General features: G+C 47.7%; 2 protein-coding genes and 1 non-coding gene across 8 annotated transcripts in view; 2 read left to right on the forward strand and 1 right to left on the reverse strand.

The window, feature by feature from the left end:
- Positions 1 to 15,124, reverse strand: part of KDM2B (lysine demethylase 2B) — a 122,283-nt gene extending 107,159 nt beyond the window's left edge. For 2 of the 6 annotated variants that reach the window (XM_060311181.1, XM_060311178.1), the window contains exons 1-4: positions 14,828 to 15,124; positions 13,623 to 13,767; positions 10,589 to 10,667; positions 9,352 to 9,398 (exon numbers count right to left, since the gene is read on the reverse strand). In XM_060311181.1, coding sequence (XP_060167164.1) covers positions 9,352 to 9,398; positions 10,589 to 10,667; positions 13,623 to 13,767; positions 14,828 to 14,860 — 304 coding nt within the window. In that variant the 5' untranslated portion in view covers positions 14,861 to 15,124. Of the gene's footprint in view, positions 1 to 9,351; positions 9,399 to 10,588; positions 10,668 to 13,622; positions 13,768 to 14,433; positions 14,488 to 14,827 lie in introns of those variants that run through there. The other 4 variants (XM_060311182.1, XM_030860266.2, XM_060311180.1 and 1 more) reach the window with 2 other exon arrangements.
- Positions 8,078 to 8,149, forward strand: TRNAE-UUC (transfer RNA glutamic acid (anticodon UUC)). The gene has a single exon. It is a non-coding gene; the product is annotated as a tRNA-Glu (tRNA).
- A 417-nt stretch (positions 15,125 to 15,541) lies between the features above and the next one.
- LOC115855244 (calcium release-activated calcium channel protein 1) overlaps positions 15,542 to 24,855 on the forward strand; it is a 40,909-nt gene continuing 31,595 nt past the window's right edge. Inside the window, exon 1 of the mRNA XM_030860229.2 lies at positions 15,542 to 16,067. The gene's annotated coding sequence lies outside the window, so the exon portion shown is untranslated. The remainder of the gene's footprint in view (positions 16,068 to 24,855) is intronic.

Consider the following 24,855-nt stretch of genomic DNA (forward strand, 5'->3'; position numbering starts at 1 on the left):
GAGGAGGGTTAGGATTAGAGTAGGAAGTCATAAAGCAAAAGCATGAGCTTTGGAAGCACCCGGGGCTGGGTTTGGATCCTGTCTCCACCGCCCACTAGCTGTGTGAGCAGCTCCCTCTGAGCTTCAGATCCCCCATCTGGAAAACAGAACATAACACTTACTTTATGATTATTGGTGAGGACAAAATGAGGTCATATGGTAAACATACAGTAAAAGATAGGTGATTACTATTCTAATGGGATGAATAAATGAATACTGAATGAGGTGATTTGTCATGAAGATTTTTTAAGAAAAGGGGCCAAAGAAAGCATCAGTTGGCTTGGGTACCCTCATTAGACAGAAATACAGTAAAGAGATAATATGCAAGTCTCCCCATAGCCATGGGCCCTCCCAACCCTCAGTAACATAAGAACAGACAATGAGTGGGGACACTGTACTTTATGGATACGTTTTCTCAGAGGGTTTAAAGCACCTTCAGAGACAGCAAGAATTATCTCTTCCCCAATCTCCCTATCCCCCCAACTCCCAACCCATAGATGTGAAAATATCCCAGTCTTTTTACATGAACTCTCCTAGCGATCCTGGGGGTGGGGGGCACAGATTACAGCATCAAACAGACCCACACAGATGCAGTCACCTGATTCACAACAAAGTCACCTGATGCAGTGCCATGGGGAGAGGGTGTTTCTTCAATAATGGTACTAATCAACTGGATATCCATATAGGAAAAAGAAAGGATCTTGACCCCTATCTCATACCAAGCACAAAAATCAATTCCAGATGAACTACATATGTACATGTGAGAGTTCAAACACCAAAGCTTTTCAAGAAAAACATATGAATATCTTTGTGATCTCAGAGTATGCAAAATTTTCTTAATTTTATGAGACACAAAACAAACTAATGGACCAGAAAGCGCTAAATGGTCTATGTTAAAATGAAGACTGTCTGTTAGTTCAAAGACATCTTTAAGAGTGTGAAAAGTAGGAGATGATTTTGGAATATGTACTAACATCCAGAATACAGAAAGAACCTTTATGTTATGGGCTGAATTGTGCCCATAACATTGGGCACAATTGTGCCCCCCAAATTTATATGTTGAACTTCTAACCCCCAGTAACTCAGTAAGTAACCGTATTTGGAGATAAAGTCTTTAAAGAGGTAATTAAAATGAGGTCTTTAGGGTGGCCCCTAATCCAGTAAGACTGGTGTTCTCATAAGAAGAGGAGATTAGGGCTTCCCTGGTGGCACAGTGGTTGAGAGTCCGCCTGCCTATGCAGGGGACACGGGTTCGTGCCCCGGTCCAGGAAGATCCCACATGCCGCAGAGCAGCTGGGCCTGTGTGAGCCATGGCCGCTGAGCCTGCGTGTCCGGAGCCTGTGCTCCGCAACGGGAGAGGCCACAACAGTGAGAGGCCCACATACCGAAAAAAAAAAAAAAAAAGAAGAGGAGATTAGACACAGATACAAACAGAGGGAACACCATGGGAAGACACAAGAAGACAGCCGTCTATAAGCCAAGGAGAGAGACCTTCAAAGAAACTTAACCCTGCTGACACCTTGATCTTGGACTTCCAGCTCCAGAATTATGAGAAAAAATTTTTCTGTTGTTTAAGTCATCCATTCTGTGGTACTTTGTTATGTTTGGCCCTAGCAAACTGATACACCTTACAAACAATAAGAGACAATCTTTACCATAAACAAAACAAAAAGACAACCTGCAGACTGGGAGAAAATATTCACAAACGATGAGACCAGCAAGGGCTTAATTTCCAAAATATACAAACAATTCATACAACTCAATATCAAAACAAACAAACAAACAAACCAAAGAAAAACAATCAAAAAATGGGCAGAAGGGCTTCCCTGGTGGCGCAGTGGTTGGGAGTCCGCCTGCCAATGCCAGGGGCACGGGTTTGTGGCCCGGTCTGGGAAGATCCCACATGCCACGGAGCGGCTGGGCCCGTGAGCCATGGCTGCTGAGCCTACGCGTCCAGAGCCTGTGCTCCGCAACGGGAGAGGCCACAACAGTGAGAGGCCCGCATACTGCAAAAAAAGAATGGCCAGAATCGAAAAGTCTATAAATAATAAATGCTGGAGAGGGTGTGCAGAAAAGGGAACCCTCCTACACCATTGGTAGGAATGTAAATTGGTGTAGTCACTGTGGAGAACAATATGGAGGTTCCTTAAAATACTAAAAATAGGAACTTCCCTGGTGGCTCAGTGGTTAAGAATCCACCTGCCAATGCGGGGGACACGGTTTCAATCCCTGGTCCGGGAGGACCGCACATGCCGCGGAGCAACTAAGCCCATGTGCCACAACTACTGAGCCTGTGCTCTAGAGCCCGGGAGCCACGACTACTGAGCCCATATGCCACAGCTACTGAAGACTGCATACCTATAGCCCGTGCTCCGGAACAAAAGAAGCCACCTCAATGAGAAGCCCGTGCACCACAATGAAGAGTAGCCCCCACTCCCTGCAACTATTGAGAAAGCCCGCACACAACAAAGACCCAATGCAGCCAATTTATTTATTTATTTATTTATTTTAAAAAAGAGAAAAATCTTAAAAAAAAAAAGGGACTTCCCTGGTGGCACAGTGGTTAAGAATCCGCCTGCCAATGCAGGGGACACGGGTTTGAGCCCTGGTCCAGGAAGATCCCACATGCCGTGGAGCAACAAGCCTGTGCACCACAACTACTGAGCCTGTGCTCTAGAGCCCACGAGCCACAACTACTGTGTCCACGTGCTGCAACTACTGAAGCCCACGTGCTCTAGAGCCCATGCTCTGCAACAAGAGAAGTCACTGGAATGAGAAGCCCGTGCACCGCAACGAAGAGTAGCCCCACTTGCTGAAACTAGAGAAAGCCCACGCGCATCAACGAAGACCTAACACAGCCAAAAAATAAATTAATTTAAAAGAAAACCAAACATTAAAAATAGAGTTACCATATGATCCAGCAATCCCACTCCTAGGCATATATCCCGAAAGACAGAAAGCTCTATTTAGAAAAGATACATGTACCCCAATGTTCACAGGAGCACTATTTACAATAGCCAAGACATGGAAATAACCTCAGGGTCCATCAGCTAATGAATGGATAAAAATGTGGGGTGTGTGTGTGTGTGTGTGTGTGTGTGTGTGTGTGTGTGTGTAATATATATATATAATATATACGCACACACAACGGAATATTACTCAGCCATTAAAAAGAATGAAATAATGCCATTTGCAGCAACATGGATGGACCTAGAAATTATTATAGTAAGTGAAGTAAGTCAAAGACAAATATTATATTATATCAATTATACATGGAATCTTAAAAAAATGATACAAATGAACTTATTTACAAAACAGAAACAGACTCACAGACATAGAAGACAATCTTATGCTTATCAAAGGGTAATGTGGGGGAAGGGATAAATTAGGAATTTGGGATTAATAGATACACAGTACTATATATAAAATAAATAAGAACCCACTGTATAGCACAGGGAACTATACTCAATATCTTATAATAGCCTATAATGGAAAAGAATCTGATATACACACACACACACACACACACACACACACACAGAGGTATAACTGAATCACTTTGCTGTACACATGAAACTAACACAACGTAAATCAACTATACTTCAATAAAAAAATTTTTTTTAAATAAGAAACAACCTCTAAAATAATGAAGAAAAGACTTGATCAAACATTTCATAAAAGAAGATATCCAGGGGCTTCCCTGGTGGCGCAGTGGTTCAGAGTCCGCCTGCCGATGCAGGGGACACGGGTTCATGCCCCGGTCCAGGAAGATCCCACATGCCGCGGAGCGGCTGGGCCCGTGAGCCCTGGCCGCTGAGCCTGTGCGTCCGGAGCCTGTGCTCCGCAATGGGAGAGGCCACGACAGTGAGAGGCCCGCGTTAAAAAAAAAAAAAAGAAGATATCCAAATAGCAAATAAACATATGAAATGGAGGTCAATTTCGTCAATCATTAGAAAAATGACAAGTGAAACACAGTGAAATAGAACTATACTCCCATCAGCATGGAGGCATGACTACAATGAACATGATGAACACACCAACTCTGGGTAAGGATATGGTGCAATCAGAACCAGAACAATCCGCTGGACAATTACTTGACAGGATCTACTAAAACTGAACATATATGTAAATTCTGACCCAAGCAATTCTGCTCATAAGTATATGCCCAACAGAAATGCATCCATTTGTTCACCAATCATGCCTAGAATGTTCATAGCAGCACTATGCATACAACCTTAAACTGGCAGTTACCCAAGTACCCACTAATAGAATGAATAAATCAATTGTGAAATAATCACATAATGGAAAACTACATAGCAATGAAAATAAATCATCTACAACTGCACACAACAATATGGATGAATCTCGTAAACACAAGGTTGAGTGGTAAAACGCCAAAACCAAAAGAGGACAGACACCCTGTATGATTCCACTAACACAAAGTATGAAAACAGGCAAAATTCATCCACACTATTAGAAGAAGCCAGGACAACAGTGGAGGGAGTGACTGGATGGGAATTCAAGGGGGGTTTGACCCTGGGCTTCCAATTACCCTGGTGTGTTCAATTTGTTAAAATTATACAAATTTTCACAACAGGATTACTATATGTGCACTTTTCTATATGCATATTAGACTTCAAGAAAAAAGCTTTCATTTTAATCGCACAGTGCCACCACTTTTTGTTTTGGTTCTTTAGAGATGAGGAGCTAAAAACAGAGGCTAGGTGCCGGTCTTCCAGCAGGCAGATAAACAGGGCTGACAGAAAAAAGCCCAATTTTAGGAGATTAGAGAAGAGTCTGCCCTAATAGCTGGCTGTGCACCACCCGCTTCTCAGACAGTCGCCTCCCAAGATACAGGGCCTGGGGAGGGGACAAGAGGCTAGAAGACAGGCTGAGATCCCCCACTAACTACGAGGGATGGTCCAGCCTCCCCCATACTCTGCCATCCACAGCAGAACTTTCATTTGTGGGAATTCCCTGGTGGTCTAGTGGTTAGGACTCCACGCTCTCACTGCCGAGGGCATGGGTTCAATCCCTGGTCGGGGAACTAAGATTCCGCAAGACATGTGGCATGGCGAAAAACAAAAAAGAAATCCCATTTGTGTTAGGGACATGGTTACGTCACCCAGCAACCCTGGGGAGTCACTCCTTCCCCACTCTCAGTCCACATGGTTCAGCTAGGCTGGGTGTGGGATTTTGTTCCCCATTTTAGCTGCCATGTGGAGAGAAACTTGCCGGAGAATGAAGCAGAAAGAGGAAGCCAAAAAAAGGGAAGCAAAAATGAAAAGTAGGAGCCAAGATCTTGAGATCTTCTTGGCACACCTGGATCTAGAAATGCCTAAGGTCACATCCTGAACCTATTACGTAAACCGCTGAATTCTGTTTTGCTTAGGACAGATTGAGTTAACATTTGTCACTTATGTCACTATGACAAATCTTCCCCTTCACCACTCTCCAGAAGCCTGTGTGCACTCTCAGTGGGAATAATCCTACCCGCTGCTAACTGCCATTACAGGCATCCCTCACGGTGTTATACCTTTACAAAGCACGAAAATTCACCAATCCGTTCGATCATTACAGAAATGCCAAGAGACATAGGCTGCAGGTATTACTACTATTCCCACTTTTTGGGCGGATTTTTTGGCGGCATTGTGCGACATGCGGGATCTTAGTTAGTTCCCCGACCAGGGATTGAACCCATGCCCCCTGCACTGGGAGCAAGGAGTCTTAACCACTGGACCACCAGGGAAGTCTCACTATTCCCGCTTTCTTTGCCATCCTAGACTTTTCTGAGAGCCGGCAAGGACGTCAGGACCATCTAATTGAATCCTCTCGCTCTCACAATGAGAAGAATGAGGCTCAAGGAAAGAGGCAGCCTGGATACAACCAGAGAATAACAAAACTACAAAGGGCTTGAAAATTCTTCAAAAGCGTGAGGGCAACATTACTGAGACTGTGATGTTCCCTGATCCCCAGATTTGAGAATCTGGCTTTAATCCTTGTCCATAAAGAGAACTTCATCGGATCCACATTCTGCAATTAGAATAATAATGGGGACCATTTCGTCATCCGCCATAATGCTAAGCATTCATTCATTCTCTTACAGGATCCTTCTTTGAGGCAGGTTCTGCTCTTAGCTCCATTTTGCAGCTGAGGAGTAGCTTGCCCCAAATCACTCAGCCAAGTAGCAGAGCTGAGTCCCAACAACAAAGGCTGGGGGTGGGTTGAGGCACCAGAGAGAGTCACCTGTGCCAAGATTTGATTTACGGGGTCCATCACCCCATCTTCTGCTCACTGCTGGAAGGCTGCCTCCTTCTGTTCTGATGTCCACTTCCTTCAGCATTTCTAGAATCCAGCTTAAAAAAAAAAAATCTATCTCCTGAGCAAGCCCTCACCAGTTAACTGAGATCCTTCTGTCAACAGCAGCACCTCCTTATAGCCAACTGGTCCTCCTTCTTCTTTTTCTTTTTTTCCGCCACATGTCATGCGGGATCTTAGTTCCCCAAACCAGGGATGGAACCCGCGCCCGTTGCAGTGGAAGTGCTGAGTCTTAATCACTGGACCGCCAAGGAAGTCCCTGGTTCTCCCTTCTGAGTTAACACATCTCTGGGTCAATATTCAGGCTGGGGACTTCCCTGGTGGTGCAGTGGTTAAGAATCCACCTGCCAATGCAGGGGACATGGGTTCGAGCCCTGGTCCGGGAAGATCCCACATGCCGCGGAGCAACTGAGTCCATGCACCACAACTACTGAGCCTGCGCGCTAGAGCCCGCGAGCCACAACTACTGAGCCCGTGCACCACAACTACTGAAGCCCGCATGCCTAGAGTCCGTGCTCCGCAACAAGAGAAGCCACTGCAATGAGAAGCCCATGCACCACAACGAAGAGTAGCCCCCACTCGCGGCAACAAGAGAAAGCCGTGGGCAGCAACAAAGACCCAACACAGCCAAAAATTAATTAATTAATTTTATAAATAATAATAATAATTCAGGCTGGATCTCTGCACACCCACTGGTCAGCTGCCTTCATTCTCCATACAACCACAAGAGTCAGCTTTTATAGAGCTTAAATCAGATCACATTACTTCACACCCACCAGGATGGCTAGCATCAAAAAGAGAGAAAAAAATAAATAAATAAAATAAAATAAAATTTAAAAAAAGACAGACAGGGCTTCCCTGGTGGCGCAGTGGTTGGGAGTCCGCCTGCCGATGCAGGGGACACGGGGTCGGGCCCTGGTCCGGGAGGATTCCACATGCCGCGGAGTGGCTGGGCCCGTGAGCCATGGCCGCTAAGCCTGCACGTCCGGAGCCTGTGCTCCGCAACGTGAGAGGCCACAACAGTGAGAGGCCTGCGTACCGCAAAAAAAAAAACAAAAAAAAAAAGACAGACAGACAGACACACACACACACACACACACACACACACACAAGACAGACAATAACAAGTGTGGGTAAAGATGTAGAGAAATTAGAACCCTCGTATGTTGCTAATGGGAATTTAAAATGGCGCAGCTCCTTTGGTAACTGTCAGAGGAGATTAAATGTAGTTACCCTATAACCCAACAATTCCCTTCCTACGTATATACCCCAAAGAAGTGAATATGTATGTTCACACTAAAACTTGTACATGAATAGTCATAGCAGCATTATTCATAATACCCAAGAAGTAGAAACAACTAAAATGTACATCAACAGACGAATGAGTAAACAAAACGTGGTCTATCCATATAATGGGATACTGTTCGGCCTTAAAAAGTAATAAAGTACTGAGACTTGTTACAACATAGATGAACCTCGAAAACATGAGGCCAAGTGAAAGAAGCCACACACAAAGGACCACATATTATGATTCCACTTTTATGGAAAATCCAGAAGAGACAAACCCACAGAGGCAAAAAGCAGACTGGCTGTCAGGGGATGGAAGGAGAGGGGAATTGGGAGGTACAAGGCTCACTTTGGGGGTGATGAAAATGTTCTGGAATTAGTTCGTGGTAATGGTTGCACAACATTGTGAATATATTAGGAACCACTGGGGAATTCCCTGGCGGTCCAGTGGTTAGGACTCAGCACTTTCACTGCTGTGGCCCAGGTTCAATCCCTGGTCAGGGAACTAAGGTCCTGCAAGCCATGCAACGTGGCCAAAAAGAAAAAAAGAACCACTGAATTGCACACTTTAAAATGGTTAGATGGTGAATTTTATGGTATATGAATTCTATCTCAATTTAAAAAATATTTTTAATTCCCCCCCCCAAGAAAATAATCAGATCACAAAGCTACCCACCTCACCACACTTTGAAACTCCCCAGTGGCCTCCCATCACCCAAGCAGTTAAACCCAAATTCCCCACCAGGGCCTAGAAGGTCCTATGTGGGCCTGGCCCTGCAACTTCTCCCACCTCTCCTACTACTTCCCCCCCTCACTCCTTCCACCCTTTGCCCTTGTTCATTCCTCCATCTGGAATGTTCTTTCCCACAGCTGGCTTCTCATCAGTCAGGTCTCTGTCCAAACGTCCTCATCACCTCCACCCAGAGGCCCTCCCTGACCACCCCCCACCTAAAACAAAACACAGCTCCAGCAAGCTCCACCCCATTACCCTGCTTTACTTCTTCGTATCCCTTATCACCCTCTGAAAAGATGTAAATTTTTTTTAAACTATTTATTTCTTTGTTGCCTGTCACTCCAACCAAGAGGGCAGGGATCTTGTCTGTCCTGCTCACAGCTGTGAATGAGCCTACCACGTAGGAGCTACTTGAGAAACACTTCTGGAAAGAATGGATGTATTGACCAACTAACTTCCTGTAAAATCTGAAAGGCAGCCCACTACCTGGTCAGGAGTCCGGGGCACTCAGTGAGTCCAGCCGAGCTCTGCAGGTGCTCAGCGCCAAGCCCTGCCCTAGACCTGTCTGGAACCCTGAAGAAGCAGGAAGAATGATCCCTCCCCTTGAAAGTTCTGAAAGTCTTTTAGGGGTCACACAGCACCCAGTGTTTACCCAGCAACCCACAAACAAACGCAAAGGAGAGAGCTAAGATTGCCTTGATGACACCGAAGCTGGAGGCTAGGGTCCAAATCAGCCTCATACAACTGCACTGGCAAACACCCTCTAAAACAGCTTCTTACGGCTTTGCAATCTGACCCGTTCTCCAGAATGAGATGGTTGCAGCTCACACCTGCTCCTGCCTCCTCGCATGGGAACTTTCTTTGCAGAGGCAGTTAAATATCCAAAGAGGCAGGTGGTATAAGCCTCGTCCCCTGCCACTACCACGCCCCCCCAATTCAGCATCTCTGGGCCACGCACACACACAGCAACTTACCCACTAGGAGTTTGACATCTCGGACTGTGAAATCAGGGTCAGGCATCCTCGAAAAAGAGGAACACAGACATTTGATGAGAAGAAATAACAGGGTTAGACCCAACAATGGGGGCAGAGGGAGGCCATTTTTCCAAGAGAGTTGCCTGGTTCTCATGCTGGGAGTCCAAAATGGGATAACTCAGCGGGAGGGTCACCCCCCAAACCGGTCAGCAGCTTCCTCACCTCAACGGCAAACCAGACCCTCACTCTCCCTGACACCTGAACTCAGCACAGCTACAGAGAAGAGGATGGACATCCACCGTCCCCCTGCCACATGTCCGGGGAAGACTGAAGTGTGCCGCCAGAGTTGGGCATTCAAACGCTTGCTTTCTTTTAGGGTGGGTAGCCCTCTCTGTGGCTCCTCTTCTAGAAAATACTCTCCATAAGGAGTTGTATGGAGGGTGGGAGGGACCCCTTTTAAGTTTAGAGGAAAAAAAAAATATCGCACCAATTCCAGGGATTTGGTGACACTGGCTATGATGACTGTGATGAGGTTCACTATTAATTAATAGTGATGCCAAAGGTTTAATTTCTGTTGGTAGGAATGACTGGCAGTAGATGCTGTGGAGGGAGGGAGGCTGTGATGAAGCCCTTAGCTTCCTCCCCCACCCCTGCCCAAGGGGTGGAAACCTGTTCTTCCAGCCAGCCTCCGGATGGAAGCTCTGAAGAGAATGTAAAACAGACAAGACACCACGGGAGGCAGGTGCTGGGGCCCAAGCCGAAAGGGGAGACGAGGGCCTAGCATCCTAGGAAACACACCCTCCACAGAAAAGGGCCAGTTTCCCACATAGTGCAAGTCTGAGTAGAAAATATGCATGTAGGCGTCCTGCCTCTGGGCCCAGAAGCTGGCCAATCCCTTTGCAGCTCAGGCCCTGCCTCAGTTTCCTGATTCAGGGGGAGGACACAATTCTCTTCAGGAAGTCACTGTGTGTAATTGGGGTGGGTCGGGGGAAAAAAGTCCACGCTGTTTAAGTACCCTGTGACCTCTCCATCCAAATTCTCTGAAAATCCAGACTCATCTTTAAAGAGTTTTTCCCCTCTGTCAGGCCTTGAACAAGGAGATACAATCCCCAAATAATGAAGAAAAATCCTTCTCAGTGATGAGAGGTAAAGAAAAGGGTGGAAGAAATCCATCCCAAGCCACAAACTGTGTTAGGGAAAGAGACAGGGGAAGAAGCAATTGGTTTCAGCAACTTACTTAATTCCCAGGCCATCCTTTTCTCGAAATATCAGGGGAACTCTGAGAGCTTCTCTCTGCACGTACTCATAGTTGAAATCTGTTTGGAGATTGGAATTAAAACAGGTTGGTTAAGTCATGAAGGAGCAAATGAACCATGATCCATTGGTTAGGGGAAGAAAAACGATGGAGGAAGGGGCAGGGGTTATACTAGATGCAGACACCAGCCCAAAGGGCAAGAGCTCCCTAGAAAATGACAAGGAAATGGATTAGGCAAAGCCCAAGAGAAGCCATGCCAACTATCAGCTCCTCTGCCTACTCAGTCACTGCCTGCATGCCCCACGGGTCAGAACTTGTCAATGAACAGCCCAAGGCTGGAGAGAACTGGGGAGGGAGCCTCATGAAAGAGCCCCACACAGCCCAGTTATCACTGCAAGAGAGGGACGGATGGAGAAACACATCCCAAGCTGAGCTCAGAAAGTAAAGGAACTGCAAAATTGAAGAATGCCACCTGGGAGGATCTGAAGCCCCAGAGAGGAGGCTGGGAGGAGGGTTCTCATTGTAGCCGAGCATCAGGGAAGATCTTATTGTAATATCCTGCATGGTGAAGGGGAGGGGGGAAAAGCCGGTTTCCCTGGAAACTGTGTATCTGGTGCCAAAATAACTAGGGAACTGGGCACAGCTTTGCTGCCTTAATAGTGAAATTCTGCTGCAGCCATCAGAACACTTGCTTCAGCTGGATAACCAAGAGGCATGCTCCCCAGGTGAAGACTGTGTGAAGGGGACATAGTGAGGCCTGAAGAAAACTCACCGCGTAGTTTTCCTGTCTGACTGACGCTTGTCTAGTGTAGACCCCCAACATCCTTATCCAAAGCCCTAGAGCACGAAGGAAGCCTTAGCTTCCATCCTCCTGAGTTCCAAAAGTAGGGGATCTGACCCAACCATATCCCTAAATATGGAGGTGAGGGAGGCGGAGATAAATCCTCATATCCCCAAATCCTCAGGTAACTGAAGCAATTCACAAAGGCACAAGCCCTCCCTGGCCAGTCAGAAGGGAGATAGAGGAGATCCCAGGCCACTGAAGCCCCTGCCCCAGGGAACAGTTCACTAGGGCAGCTTGGGGGAGTGGGGGTAGGGAGAGGCCAAGGCAACTCTGCTCAGAGGAGAGAGAACAAAACCAGAGCCGGGGAAAGTCCTGACCTTAGCAGCTCAGATCCCCAGGAGCTCCCAGTGAATGGGGATTCCTAAGGATTTAAAGGCAGAGAAGTTTAAGAAGCTTCTATTTTGAATCCAGGCTAAGGGCTCCTTCTGTTTCTCAGCTCCTCCCTCGAGTTTTGGGGCAAGATCTGAATTAACAACCAAAAACCCTAGAGCCCTCTCTCTTGAAAGGAGCCTGGACAGCAGATTTAAGGGCTCTCCCTCGCTGGAAACCCCCAGCCCACCCCATACACACACACCCAGAGTCCACCCCCAGGGTCAGCTTCAACTTCCTCAAATGAGCCTGAGAAAACACTGAGATCCTGGGCAGAGAATTCCTCACCAATGACCAGGAAGAGTTGCATACTGCTTTCTCCTCCGATCCGCCAAACAACTCAAGAAAAATGGGGAAGGAGTGGAATTAAAACCCCATTTGTGCTAAGGAAATTTAAATGTAGTTGAGACTAGACCCCTGAACTGTCTGGCCTCTGGGTGCAAGGCTCTCTTAAGACCTGGCAGGCTGGAAGAAATTTCTTCTTCCCTCCTCGCACAACTACCCCCTACCACCGAAGCCCGGCACTCCAGGAAGCAATGGGCACAAAAGAGAAACTTCAAAAATGCAAAGCTAGGCGGTCTCTCCTAGGAGCTAACCCCATAGCCCTAGCCACTCAACCGGAACCTGGAGGCGGGAGGCGCTTCCCAGTTATCAGCTCACTGAGGGATGGGAGGGTTTTCCAAGGGGGAAGGGGATAAACAAAATGGGAACAGAGTAATGTAAAGGAAACCCAAATGTCTGAGGGGCAAAAATGAACTTACAAACCCCAGAAGGGCATAGGGAGATGCCTAAGTAGGCAGGGCAAATCCAAAACCCCAATCCCACAGGCCAAACCGGGGGCCTTGCAGGCCTTAGACCCAAGCCAGACAGAGCATAAACTCAAAGTCTGGAAGACACTCCCAGACACTTTGCTAGTACCAGGGTCAGGGAGGTAGGCCCTGAAGGTCTCAGGCTAGGGTGACATTCCCAAACCCCAGAGGCTTCTCCAACTTCTGCTCTAAACTGGCAGGGCCCACAAGAGGGACAGAGCTCTCAAGGCCTCAGCCCTGGGAAGAGACCCTGTTTCCCAGGGGGGTGCCCCAACTCTTCACCTCAAACTGCCAGGGGGCAGCCTGAAGCCTGATGGGGCGATAACCCTCTTACCCACAGTCCCCACTTCAAGCATCAGGGATGCAGGGCTAGAGACCTCAGGCTTAAGCGGGATCCAGCCAACACCTCCAGGTCACCCACCCTGCTCCCATCTAGCAGGGCTCACAAGGTGATGGAGCTCAGCAGACCCCAGGCCTGAGAAGGTGTCACTAAGTGACCGGGGGCGTCCCCAGCGCCAGGTCCTAACTGGCAGGGCCCGAAATGTCACGGGGTTTGAGAGACTACAGGCCTGGGGGTCCCCCACCCCAATACCCCTGGGGTGCCCCAGCCCCGCTCCAGCCCATCGGCTGCACCTCGTGCAGCGCAAGGAGCTGGGCCGGCTCCGGGAGGGGTAGAACGCGGCGCACCCGCCGTCCATCTGTCTGCCCGTCGGTCCCCAGGTCCCTCAGTCCGCCGGCCCCCTGGCTCTACCCACCCTGGGGCTGGTGGTGGGCGCGGGCCGGGCCTAGGCCCACGCCCGGCCCCGGTTCCCGCCTGCCCTCCTCCCTCGCCACCCAGCCCACCCCACCCCCCCAGTGCTCGGCCTCGTTTCGTCACCGGATCCCCTGGAATGGGGGACGCGGGCGCGAAATACGAACCCAGCCACCGGCAGCTCCCTCCCCACGTGCGCTCGGGCCGCGCCGCGGAGGACTGCCCAAGGAGGGGGCGCCTCACCTTTGCCCTCCATGGCGTGCACGAAGTCCCCCTGGTACAGCTGGCTGCGCAGCTTCTCCTCCAGGCTGAAGCCGCGGACGCTGACGATCTCCTCCACGTCCGACAAGTCCTCGTTCTCGTCGTATCTCTGGCGGTCAATCGGGCGCTGCAGGGACCCAAACCAGAGAGCCCGGGACATTACTGGGGGAAGTGGGGGTCGCCTCTCACCCTGGGCCCAGCTCGAACAGGTGCAGGAGCCGCGCGCCCCCTGCACCCCACCACTGCGACCGGAGCAACTTTGCGCAAAAGCCAAAGATGCTGAAAATGGGCATAATGAGAGGGGCCAGCGCCCCCAGGGTCAAGCTGCGCCCTAAACAGGGCACTCCCCTCCTGCATCTTTGGAGGCCATGGAAGGGATATCTGGGGGAGTCTCCCTTGCCCCCCACCCCCGAGAGGTGTTAGGTTTTGCCCACTCGGCCGGGAGCCTGGTTATGTAACCCGCGAGGGGGGCTCGGCGCACGGGCTGGCGGGGCATTTGTAGGCCCCGGGAGGAGCCGCCGCAGCGCCCGGCTCGGCGCTAACAGCAGCCCTGGCGGCCGCAGCGGCAGAGCCGGGAAGCCGGAACCGGGGACCGGCGGCATTTCTAAGACTGGAGCCGCCCCCGAGCTACGGGGGAAGCTGGAAAGCTGAAATGGAAGGGCTGAGACCCCAGCCGCCCCCGCCGACCGACCGCCAGTGCAAGAAGAAGAGATGGGAGGGGGGGTTCGGGGCTTGGGAGGGGGAGAGGCAGACGGCCCGCCACAAAGCTCCCATCGGAGACCCCAAAACGCACCAGCAGCTGTCTCATCTCCCCACAAGCGCGCGCGCACACTCACTTCCTAAGGAGAATCCCCCGCCACTCCCCGCATCCCCTGCCTCCTCCCTCCACCGCCGAGCGCCCAGCCCCGCAGCCCCCCAGATTCCGGGCGAACCCGAGCCCGCTGAGCCCCCCCTCCACGCCTTTCCCCGCTACCACCTCCCCACTTAAGTGTCTGAGACTCTGAGCCTCACAAGGGACTGGAGGAGTAAGCTGCTTGCTTCCTTTTGCATGCAATTTATTATATTTTTTTCCGGTCCTCTTGCAAAATACAGAAAAGGAAAGAAAAGGCAGCAAGAAACAACAACAAAAAAAATAGATCTATCATATACCAGATACAGATTTGGAAAAAAAAAAAAAAGCTACACACCAATCTTCTTCCAGAGTCTTTCTCTGCCTCCATTTTTTTAGGAGAGTTCACCAATTAATTGTCAACACTCCTGCCCCCTGCATTTTGGCGGAGGGGGGAAGGAGGGAAGACCAAAGAAAACAAACCAAAAAATAAATAAATAAAGCTAGCCAGAGCCGAGATCTACAAAGTTTTGCACCAACACTTAAGCAGATCCGTTTGCAAAGTCCTAGGAAACCATTTTCAGCAGTTGTGGGGGGAGGCGTCGACGTCATAATCCCCGGAACGTAAACATTGTTGCCGATCGCGCTCCGAGCCCGCGGCCCGGCTTGGGGGGGGGGCACTCGGCCCGGGATGGGGGTGGGCGGGGGCGGTGGCCTGAGGAGGTGTGGGGCGGGGAGGGCGCCCGGGAGGCACCGGGCGCCGTTAGCGCCCTGGCATCGCTGTTTTGTTGTTGGGTCACGAGTGCGCCTCTGCACGCAGGCGCCGCCGCCGCCCGGGAGTTGTGTGCAGAGCTGACTTTTGGAAGGGCTGAGTTGCAGGCGGCGGGCGCATCCCGGAGATGGCGGGGCAGGGAGGAAGGGAAGGAGGGAGGGGGTGGGGAGGGAGGTGCAGATTTGCACGGCTGGCCTCAGCGGGAGGCGCGGAAATGCAAGCCGAGCATGCTGGAGTGAAAGCCCCCGGGGCCTGGCACCCCCCAAAAACGACCTCCCACCTCAATCCCTGCCCCCATTGCCCACGGCCCCCACGGGCTACCCCTCTTCCTCTTCCTTCACTCACCCCACCTCGTTACCTACGTGGCCGACCCAAATTCAAAACATTTTGTGTATATATAATTTTTTTTCTTTTCTACTACGTCTTTTTTTGGGGGGATCCTCTCTAGATCCCCATAAGCGGACCTGCCATACGGAGGAGGCATTTGGGGGCTCAGGAAGAAATTAGCGCAGCTCCATACCTGTACGGACTGCATAGCTTTTAAACTCCTGGACTCAAAGATAAGGATCCACATACACACAGGTACAGGAAATACAGCCAGACCAAAGCCTTTTAAGACCCGAGCTGACCGGAAGACGTTGCCTTTCATTCATTCACTCTGCCCGCGTCTGTGGAGTCCTTTACTAGGCGACAAACCCTGCAAGAGAAGTTGGACATTTTTTAAAGGTCCCTGCGCTCGCCAAGCGGAGGAAATAGATGCTCAGGAGTGAACTACCGAGAGAATCGGATCTGGCGCCTCCTAACGCAGCTGGCAAACATGCGAAGGGTAAGCCCTTATTGGCGGTTTACAGGAGAAATGCCGGTGGGAAGGTGCGAGGCGCTGGGATGGGGCGCGGGGAACTTTGGGCGCCCCTTGATTAAGCCTACAGCGCTTCTTGGCGGAGGCATGGGCACCCTCTGCACAAATATGGAGTATCATTAGATCTCAGTATGCTGTCCACATACCTCATTCACTGTGACCACCCCCAAAACTGGAATCCTAAACGTGTTATCCTGTAAGTCCATCATGAACAACAGTCAGGTCGACTTTGGTTGTGAGAAAAGCTGGCCCTAAACATTCTTCCAGCCCAACTAGGCCTGATCTTGGAGGTAAAGATCACGATGAGATGACATGGCACCAGGGCTACAGTAAAAGAGCCTTATACCTGCTCATAACAGGCTTTGCAAACAAACTTCCCATACTTTTAATTTTACTTCTCTCATGAACTCTGTGGGATAGTTGGAGCAAATCATTTTGCAGATGGGAAACTGAGGCTCAGAGAAGTTTTGAATCTGGTTGATTGTTTTACCCTCATATCCTCCCCGGTGTCAACACAGTGATCAGACAGATAAGTGGAGAGGAAGTGGCTTCCCCATCAGAGATCAGATGTGAGCCGTCAGCGTAAGAGACAGCTTCCCCCTCACTCACCTTGAAGTTTCCTGTCCTATCTTTCTGTGTTTTTTTCCACCCACCCTCCAAAGACTACTCGTTGAAGTCTGTTTTAATCCAAGTCCACTAGCTGGCGAACTTCAAAATTTTTTTCCAAACTGAAATCGCCCACCTTGGCTTAATGGGCGTGAGAGGGGTTTTGCCTTCAGCCTCTGTCAAGAACCAGGGACCGTTGTATTTGCTTCTCTCTTTTGCAAGAACCCTTTAAGGGAAATAGTTTTGTTATTCCTCATTTTGCAGATGAGGAAACTGTAACTCAGAAAGGGAAAGCCAATCCCCAAGATCACACAGCTTATATAAATGGGGCTGCTGGGGCTCAGACTGGAGCCTGGCTCTGCCATCACATCCTTGTTTTGGATATTGACCATCTTCACTGCTCCCACATAATGAGATAAACCTGTTCAAAGGAGGGTGCAGTGGGCTGGAAGGTCATGAGTTAAGTGCAGGAAAGCAAAACTGTGAAATAAAACACTTGGTCTTAATTCTCCTTTCCTCCCAAAGACCCTACTGCCTCCCCATGTGGTCTCATGGTGTCCCCAAAAGCTGGTATCAGGAAAAGACCCAATGGCAGACACCTTAGTGTAAAAACAGTTAAGTCCATATATCACCCCGATGGGGAGTTCCTGGCCTGTCAGAGTGGGAAGGGGTTGAGTAGTCACCTAATTTAATCCCCTCCCTCTACAAACCGCCAGGAAACCACGGACCAGAGAGAAGAATGGGCCAGCCGGGGGTTTGTTCCCCTGTGACGCCCCCAGAATGCCTACCCTGACGCCCGCTACTAAGTGGTCACTCAATAAATGTGGGGCCCTTGATGGATCACCTTCCCAGCAATATTTGCATTTTCTCTTTATCAGTAATTGGCAGATGAAAGGCTTTGTCCTCCTGTTGAAAGAATCCCAGGCATTTGCTCAAAGTGGGGGGAGGAGGTTATGTTGGGCCGAAGGGGGAAGGGCCAAGACCCTTGAGCTCCTTCCTTGGCTAATTGTCCCCGAGGAGTGGACTGTAGGTGAGAGAGCAGAGGGAAGCTTAAGGTGATTCCCCAGGAGAGGGTTGTTTGTTTGTTTGTCTTTTCTTGCAGGAAAAAAAAGACCAGGCCAGTTGTATTTGAAGCATAATAATAATGACTTCCTGGAGCCTCTTGCTCATTCTTACAAAAGGCCCAGTCAGATCCTGGCTGTATTGGCCCCATTCATTCATTTCTTCATTCATCAAAGGTTGATTGAGCGGCTCTGTGCTCTAAAGACAGAAGGTAGAAAAACGCTCCGATTGTAGACTTACTCCAGGCTGGGCAATGGGTGGGCCGCCAGCTTCCCAAGCAAGTTAGGAAGGGCTGATACTCTATGGAACTCTTAGAATCCAGCATTTTCACACTGTTAGAAACTGAAGCTGTCATATTCATGTATAATTATAATAGCTGCTGATTTTTGAGAGCTAACTATGTCTTTGAGCAAAGCCTCTCACATTTGCTATCTCTGAAAACTCGTCAAAGTTCTGAGGGAGGGTCTGTAATTGCCCACTTTTACAGCTGAGGCTCACAGAGAGGTCAAGTAACCTGCCCACATTTTAGGGCTGTGAAATAGCAAAGACAGGATTTGAACACAGGCTCGGAATCCAGAGCCCACAGGCTTCTCACTATAACTCCCTGCAGGGCTGCCCCATAGAACATGCAGATGGAAATGTTCTATGTCTGTGCTGTGTAATATAGGAGCTTCTAGACACATGTGACTGTTGAGCGCTTGAAATGTGGCTCGTGGGATAAAGGAACTGAATGTTGAATTTTATTTAATTTTAATTAAATTTAAATAACTATATGTAGCTAGTGTCTATCTTACTGGACACTAGTCCAGTGCAACCTTAGAGTGTTTTCCAGAGTTCATCTCGGGGGAAGGAGGCCAGGAATATCTGCAAAGTTTTTCTAGTAGGAGCCATCTGGTACAATGTGAATGTTTGGAGTGTTAGCCCTTAAACCACCCATTCTGAGTGCCTGCAAGAGCATGGCACTGTAGGCACCTGGGGATGCCAGTCGGATATAAAATTGTCCCAGCTACCCAGATCTGACCAATAAACTTCTCAGGGACAGATAATTGGTGATGGGGCAGGAAGCCTTAGAAATGGATAACTACTTCCTGATATATATCCTATTGTCAGACTCAAACCCAAAGATGCAGTTCATTGTAGCCCTGTTTCCATCAGGAAAAGATTGAAAACGATCTAAAAGTTGGGGAACTGATTAAATAATTCTTGGACCATTTATCTGCCCAATGAAATGCTATCAAATCATTAAAAAGAATAAGGTAGCTCTATATATACTGATGTAAAATGATTTCATGATATCCTTAAATTAAAACAAGGTGCAGAATGATACTAAATTGTGATGACCACTTATGTAAACCAAAGGGGATATATCTATATCTACATTTTTTTTTTATATGCACAGAAAATTTTCTTTGGAAAGAAATACAATTTTTGAATGGGGAAAAGAACTGGGAAAAGAGAAGAAAACTTTTTCTTTGGTACCGTGTGAAACTTTTACCATGTATATGCATTAGTGTTGCCTGATTTTGAACCTTATAGATTTAATTTCATTTTATATGTTGCAGTACCTTTTGAATTTTATACTATATAGATGTATTACCTACTCAAAATTGAATTTCATTTTATTTGTGCTTTTTGAGCCTATGAGTTTCAAAATCAGGCCAATCTAAACCAAATAAATATTATTTAGTTATAAATACATAAGTGGTAAAGCATAAATAAAAGCAAAGGAGTGATTAACACAAAATGCAGGAAAAAACTCAACTCTGGGGCAGGGAATATGAACAGTGAAAGGTACTGGTGATTTTCTGTTTCTTAATCTAGATGGTGGACAGCTGAGTGTAATTCTTTAAGAGTACATAAATATTTTATAAATTCGATTGTATTTATGAAATGTTCCACTATTTAAAAATTGTTTTTAAATTGCTCTCTTTCTCTCCCACCCCCAGTTTCTCCTCTCCACACTCCCATCCCCAGAAAACTTAGCAAGTCTCTTGTGTACCCTCCTAGAAATGGTTTATGCTCTTACGAACATCTACATGTATCTTCTTTCATTATTGTGTCACACAAATATACACTGTCCTTCCCCTTCCTTTTTCATTTACTGTGATCTGTAGAACTGCCTCATTCTAAAATATTTAAGGATGAGGTAAATCTGAATGTTGTGATACAGAAAAATTCAAGATTGGTTAAGAATCAAAATAAGTCACAGAATAACATATATGTAATGATCCCATTTATGTTAAAACAAACTATATATAGGTAACGTATAGATATGCAAAAGAGAAAAAGAAAGAAAGGAAGAGAGAAAGAGAAAGGCTTGAATAGAATAACAAACCATTGTTTGATAACTTCTGAGGAGAGGAGAAAATTTGAGGGGGTTATATAGTCTATACTTATATATTACTTGCATTTTTAACAACCATTATGCCCTTTTAAATTTATCAAATATTTCAAACATAAAGAAATGCAGAGAAAATAAATATATATATAGCAAGGATTTGTGTATCCAGCACCTACCTTTTCCAAACCTTAGAGTTTTGCCATATTTTGTGTTATTTTTGCAATTCAATAAGTACTCTGGGACAACAGACCACACACTATTACAGTTAAAGTGGTTGTAGTTCCCAGAGACTTTTGTTTGTTTTGGTTTTTGTTTTGCTCCTCAGTCCTTGTGGATTGAAGTATCTGAGTAAGAAAGAGCAGAATTACACATGGCCTTAGTGTCGGGCTTTGGTCATTTGGGGAAGACAGGTTTATGTCTAGAGTTTTGCATATTCTAATATCTCCCTTCCTGCGTGAGAACTGGAAGGAATCTTGGAAATAACAGGTGAGTTAACCAAGGGGTTAACGCCAGGAAGAGAGTCATGAAAGTTCAAAGATACTTTCAAAACTTGCATCTTTGGATTGATGGACAAGTGTATTAACCAATGGAACTCAAAATGCAAGCATTACTTCATCATGTTAAGTTATCATTGGTTGGCAATCCCAGAGGGCTGGACAGCCGGGCTGGCAGTTAACCCTTTCAGGGACGATCATGCCCTGTGCATTCACTTCATTTTGAAAGATGAAGCAGGGACAGATGAAAAGCCTAGAAAGTTCCCCAAACCTTCAAGTGCCACCTTCGGTTCTCACCCCAGAAGAAAGAGTTTCGCCCTGCAAAGAAACACCCGGGGACAAATTTCCTGGAGAAAAGTTTTGAACTTTTAAAATGCAGAATCAGCTGACCTTGCTTAGTAAGAGGAGAGGGGAGGAGAGAGAAGTTTGATTCACTTTTTGTGCTGTCAGAACGGAGACCAATGCTGGAGATGATTCCATTAATCTTACAGAGCAATCAGTCATTGACAGGATTGAATTGCATTTCCTGCCCGAAGATGTAGAGACAGATGACCTTTGCAGCAGCCCTCAGACCCCCCAGTTCACAGCTGGAGAGAGGATGTGTCAGCATTAACTTTCCGTCTCACCCTGCCCTTTGTTCAAAATTCAAACCCTTTGTGTTCAGGCTGCTGCAAGGGTTTTTATAGTTATTGATGCTGCTAGTTTTTTTTTTTTGTTTTTTAACCTCCCACGTCTTGTAACTTCTGAGAAACAAACTCTATTTGGCAGAAGGTAACATCTGGAGGTGCCCCAGAGAGGGAACCAGAATAGACATGGGGGAATATTAAGAGAGGCCATTGGGGCTTTTGGTTTTCATTATTGCCCCTTCCTAGACTCCCTGAATGTTGCAGGCTGAACTGGATGGAGCCAGAAATCCAGCAAAACTAATAATAATGCTTCATGTTTACATGGTTCTATTACAAAAAAGCTTTTACATGCATTACCTCATGTAAAAAAACTGCTAGAACAGAAGTATTTACATAAAGGAACATTCTAAATTCCCAAATGTGGGACTTCCCCAGTGGTCCAGTGGCCAAGACTCCATGCTCCCAGGGCAGAGGGGCCTGGGTTCCGTCCCTGGTCAGGGAACTAGATCCCGAATGCTGCAACTAAGAGTTTGCATGTCGCAACTAAGATCCCCACACACAGCAGCAAAGATCCTGCGTGCCGCAACCAAGACCCGGCGCAGCCAAATAAATAAATAAAATAAATTCCCAGATGTAATGAGCTACATGACCTTGGACCAAGGGCCCAAGGTGAGCCTTAGTTATCCCACCTGTAAAATGGGGGTCATGATATCAAATGTATAAGAGATAATATGACAATTGAATGAGCCAAAGTTCTGCAACAGGGTGGTCAGTAAATGGTGTGTCTTCACTAAAATGAAGGCGACCACCTGGACTTCATAAGCCTAACTAGTTGTGGAATCAAAATTTGGTTTTCAGGACTTCCCTGGTGGTCCAATAGTTAAGACTCCGCGCTGCCTACGCAGGAGGCGTGGGTTTGATCCCTGGTCAGGGAACTAAGATCCCACCTGCCGCAACTAAGACCTGGCGCAGCCAAATAAATAAATAATTAATATTTTTTAAAAAAGAAAGAGTGGACTTCCCCGGTGGTGCAATGGTTAAGAATCCACCTGCCAATGTAGGGGACACGGGTTCAAGCCCTGGTCCAGGAAGATCCCACATGCCGTGGAGCAACTAAGCCCGTGTGCCACAACTACTGAAGCCCGCGTGCCTAGAGCCTGGGCTCTGCAACAAGAGAAGCCACCGCAGTGAGAAGGCTGCGTGCACACCGCAACGAAGAGTAGCCCCCGCTTGCCGCAGATAGAGAAAGCCCACGCGCAGCAACGGAGACCCAACACAGCCAAAATTTAATTAATTAATTTTTAAAATAAAAGAAAGAAATTTAGTTTTCAGGAATTCCCTGGCGTTCCAGTGGTTAGGACTCTGCCCTTCCACTGCAGGGGTCACAGGTTCGATCCCTGGTCCCGGGAACTAAGATACCACAAGCCGCGTGGCAAGGCCAAAAAAAGAAGAAATTTAGTTTTCCCCCAAGAGGAAGACTGCCTGAGATGAGTGCAACAGCCCTGCTTTTCTCTCCAATATTCCTTGTCTCCCCAACAGGTCTCCTTCAAAGTCTGAACACGCCGAACTATTTTGAGTTCTTTGAATAAAGCTGCTTTCTCTCCTCCAGACCTTGGCCTATGCTCTCTCCACTCAGAGCACTCTCTCCTGCCAGCCCTCCTCCTCATATTTAGAATAGAATAATATAATAGCTCTTATTTATCCTCCTGGCATCATCCGAGATGGCTTCTCTTTGCTGGCCCCTCGTAATGCTTATGACATTATTTCATTGTTGCTTATGCTCTCACCAGACAGTGAGCCCTAGGAGGGCAAGGACCCCGTCTCTCTCATTCATTGATGTATCTTCACGGTAGCACAGTGCCAGCACCTACTCTAAAAGTGTCTAATGGAAGTCCAGCACCCCTAATTTTCCTACGCTAGTCCCCAAATTCCTCCCCTTCAGAAAGCTAGGAATAAAAGTACTAAGATTTTCTCTTTTCCTAGCGATCCATTGTATAACACCCTTTGCAGATGCCTTTTTAACCCTCCTCGAAATGAGAGTCAGTAATTCACCAATTATTTATTAAGTGCCTCCTAGATTCATACACAGAGCGGACTTTCTAGGAAACCCTCTTCTTTACCCCGCAACACCTATCTATGCCTGAGAGCAGCCCTTTTATCCCGGTGAGGCTAGGATGTTCTGAAATGAGATGGACCGTTGGCTCTTATCCCCAGGCTGAAGAGAGAAATCTTGCCCATTGCAAATTGAGAGCAGGTAAGTTTGCCCAGTTTACCTTAGCACAAAACCTTTTCTCATCCAGAGCACTTCTCACAATTATAATAAAATGCTCACGTATTAATAGTCTACTGTCTGTCTGTCTCACTGAAAGGAGAAGTCTCTGAGACTTGGTCTCACTCACTGCTTATCCTCAACCCCTAGGGATGGGCTCATAAAATATACGCAACAAACATCTGTTGAATGAATGAGTCCTACAAACTCCAAAATATGTCTGTTTTCAGCTTGATAAACTAAACCTTAAAGTGTACCTCTTTGAAGAAGATGCAAGGGTTCTAAGAGGCCCTCGTGAAGTGCAACAGACAAGGTGGTGGCCTGGGGGAGGCAATGCTCTACACTTTTCTAACTCCAAAGCCCAGGCTCTCCACTCTATTCCAGACTGCCTCCCGGGTTCAGGGTTCATGAGATCTGCTGGGCAGAAACCGAGCCGCTGGGCCACCAGGGGGCAGGGGACCAGCTGTCAACGCTGGCAGCTGAGGCCTGCAAACACGCATCCCACCCCAGACCCCAGACCCTCAGAGTGTGGGAGGCCCCTCAAGCTGGTAATGCTGGATGGGGTGGAGGAGGCCCTATTTGCATGTGAGTGTGGCTTTCGGTGGGGTTGGGTAGCACTCTGTCACTAGCCACTTTCTAAATCTCTCAGCTTGATGGCCTGGAGGCTGGAGACCTAGGGCAGAAGCGAGTGGAGTGCAGAGCCAGCTCTGGGGGCAGGGCAAGGACTGGTAGGCCTCTGGGTCACCAACAGCCCCAAAATGAACTAGGCGGCCTTCATCTTCTGCTCCTAATCTCTAAAATCGATTCATCAGCCTGAGCCTCGACTCCAGTCTCAACGTTAGCATGTCCCACAAGCAATCGCGCGCTTAATGTCTGCCCCCAGCAAAGCATAGACACCTGAATACTGCTTTGGGAGTCCTCCACTCACCTGGGTTAACTTACCAGCCTTCCAGATCTTCAACTCTTGGAACTGGAACAAAGTTTGATGCTCCTTTTGTTTCCAACGTGAGGCACTCAGTAGGTGCACAGCAAAAAGTGCATGATGGGTTCCTGTGTTTTTCCAGAGTTCAGACTTAGCCTGTGAGCTGTGTGCCTTTGGGGAAAGTGACTTCACCTCTCTGAATCTCATTTTTATGATGGGAAAAATAATAGATTGTTGGGGGGATGAAATGAGATCATAGAACCACCAGCCATAACACTCCACATTTCCTTTTTCTGCTTCCATTTGCTCTGTAGCACTGATCACCATCTATCATATACTTTATTTATTTTGTTTAGTTTTTTTTCTCCTCCCACTAGGATGTCAACTCTGCAAGGCAGGGATTTTATTCTGTTTTGTTTGCCTCTGTACCCCCAG

This window comes from Globicephala melas, chromosome 13 (assembly GCF_963455315.2).
Source record: "Globicephala melas chromosome 13, mGloMel1.2, whole genome shotgun sequence".
Taxonomy (NCBI): Eukaryota; Metazoa; Chordata; class Mammalia; order Artiodactyla; family Delphinidae; genus Globicephala; species Globicephala melas.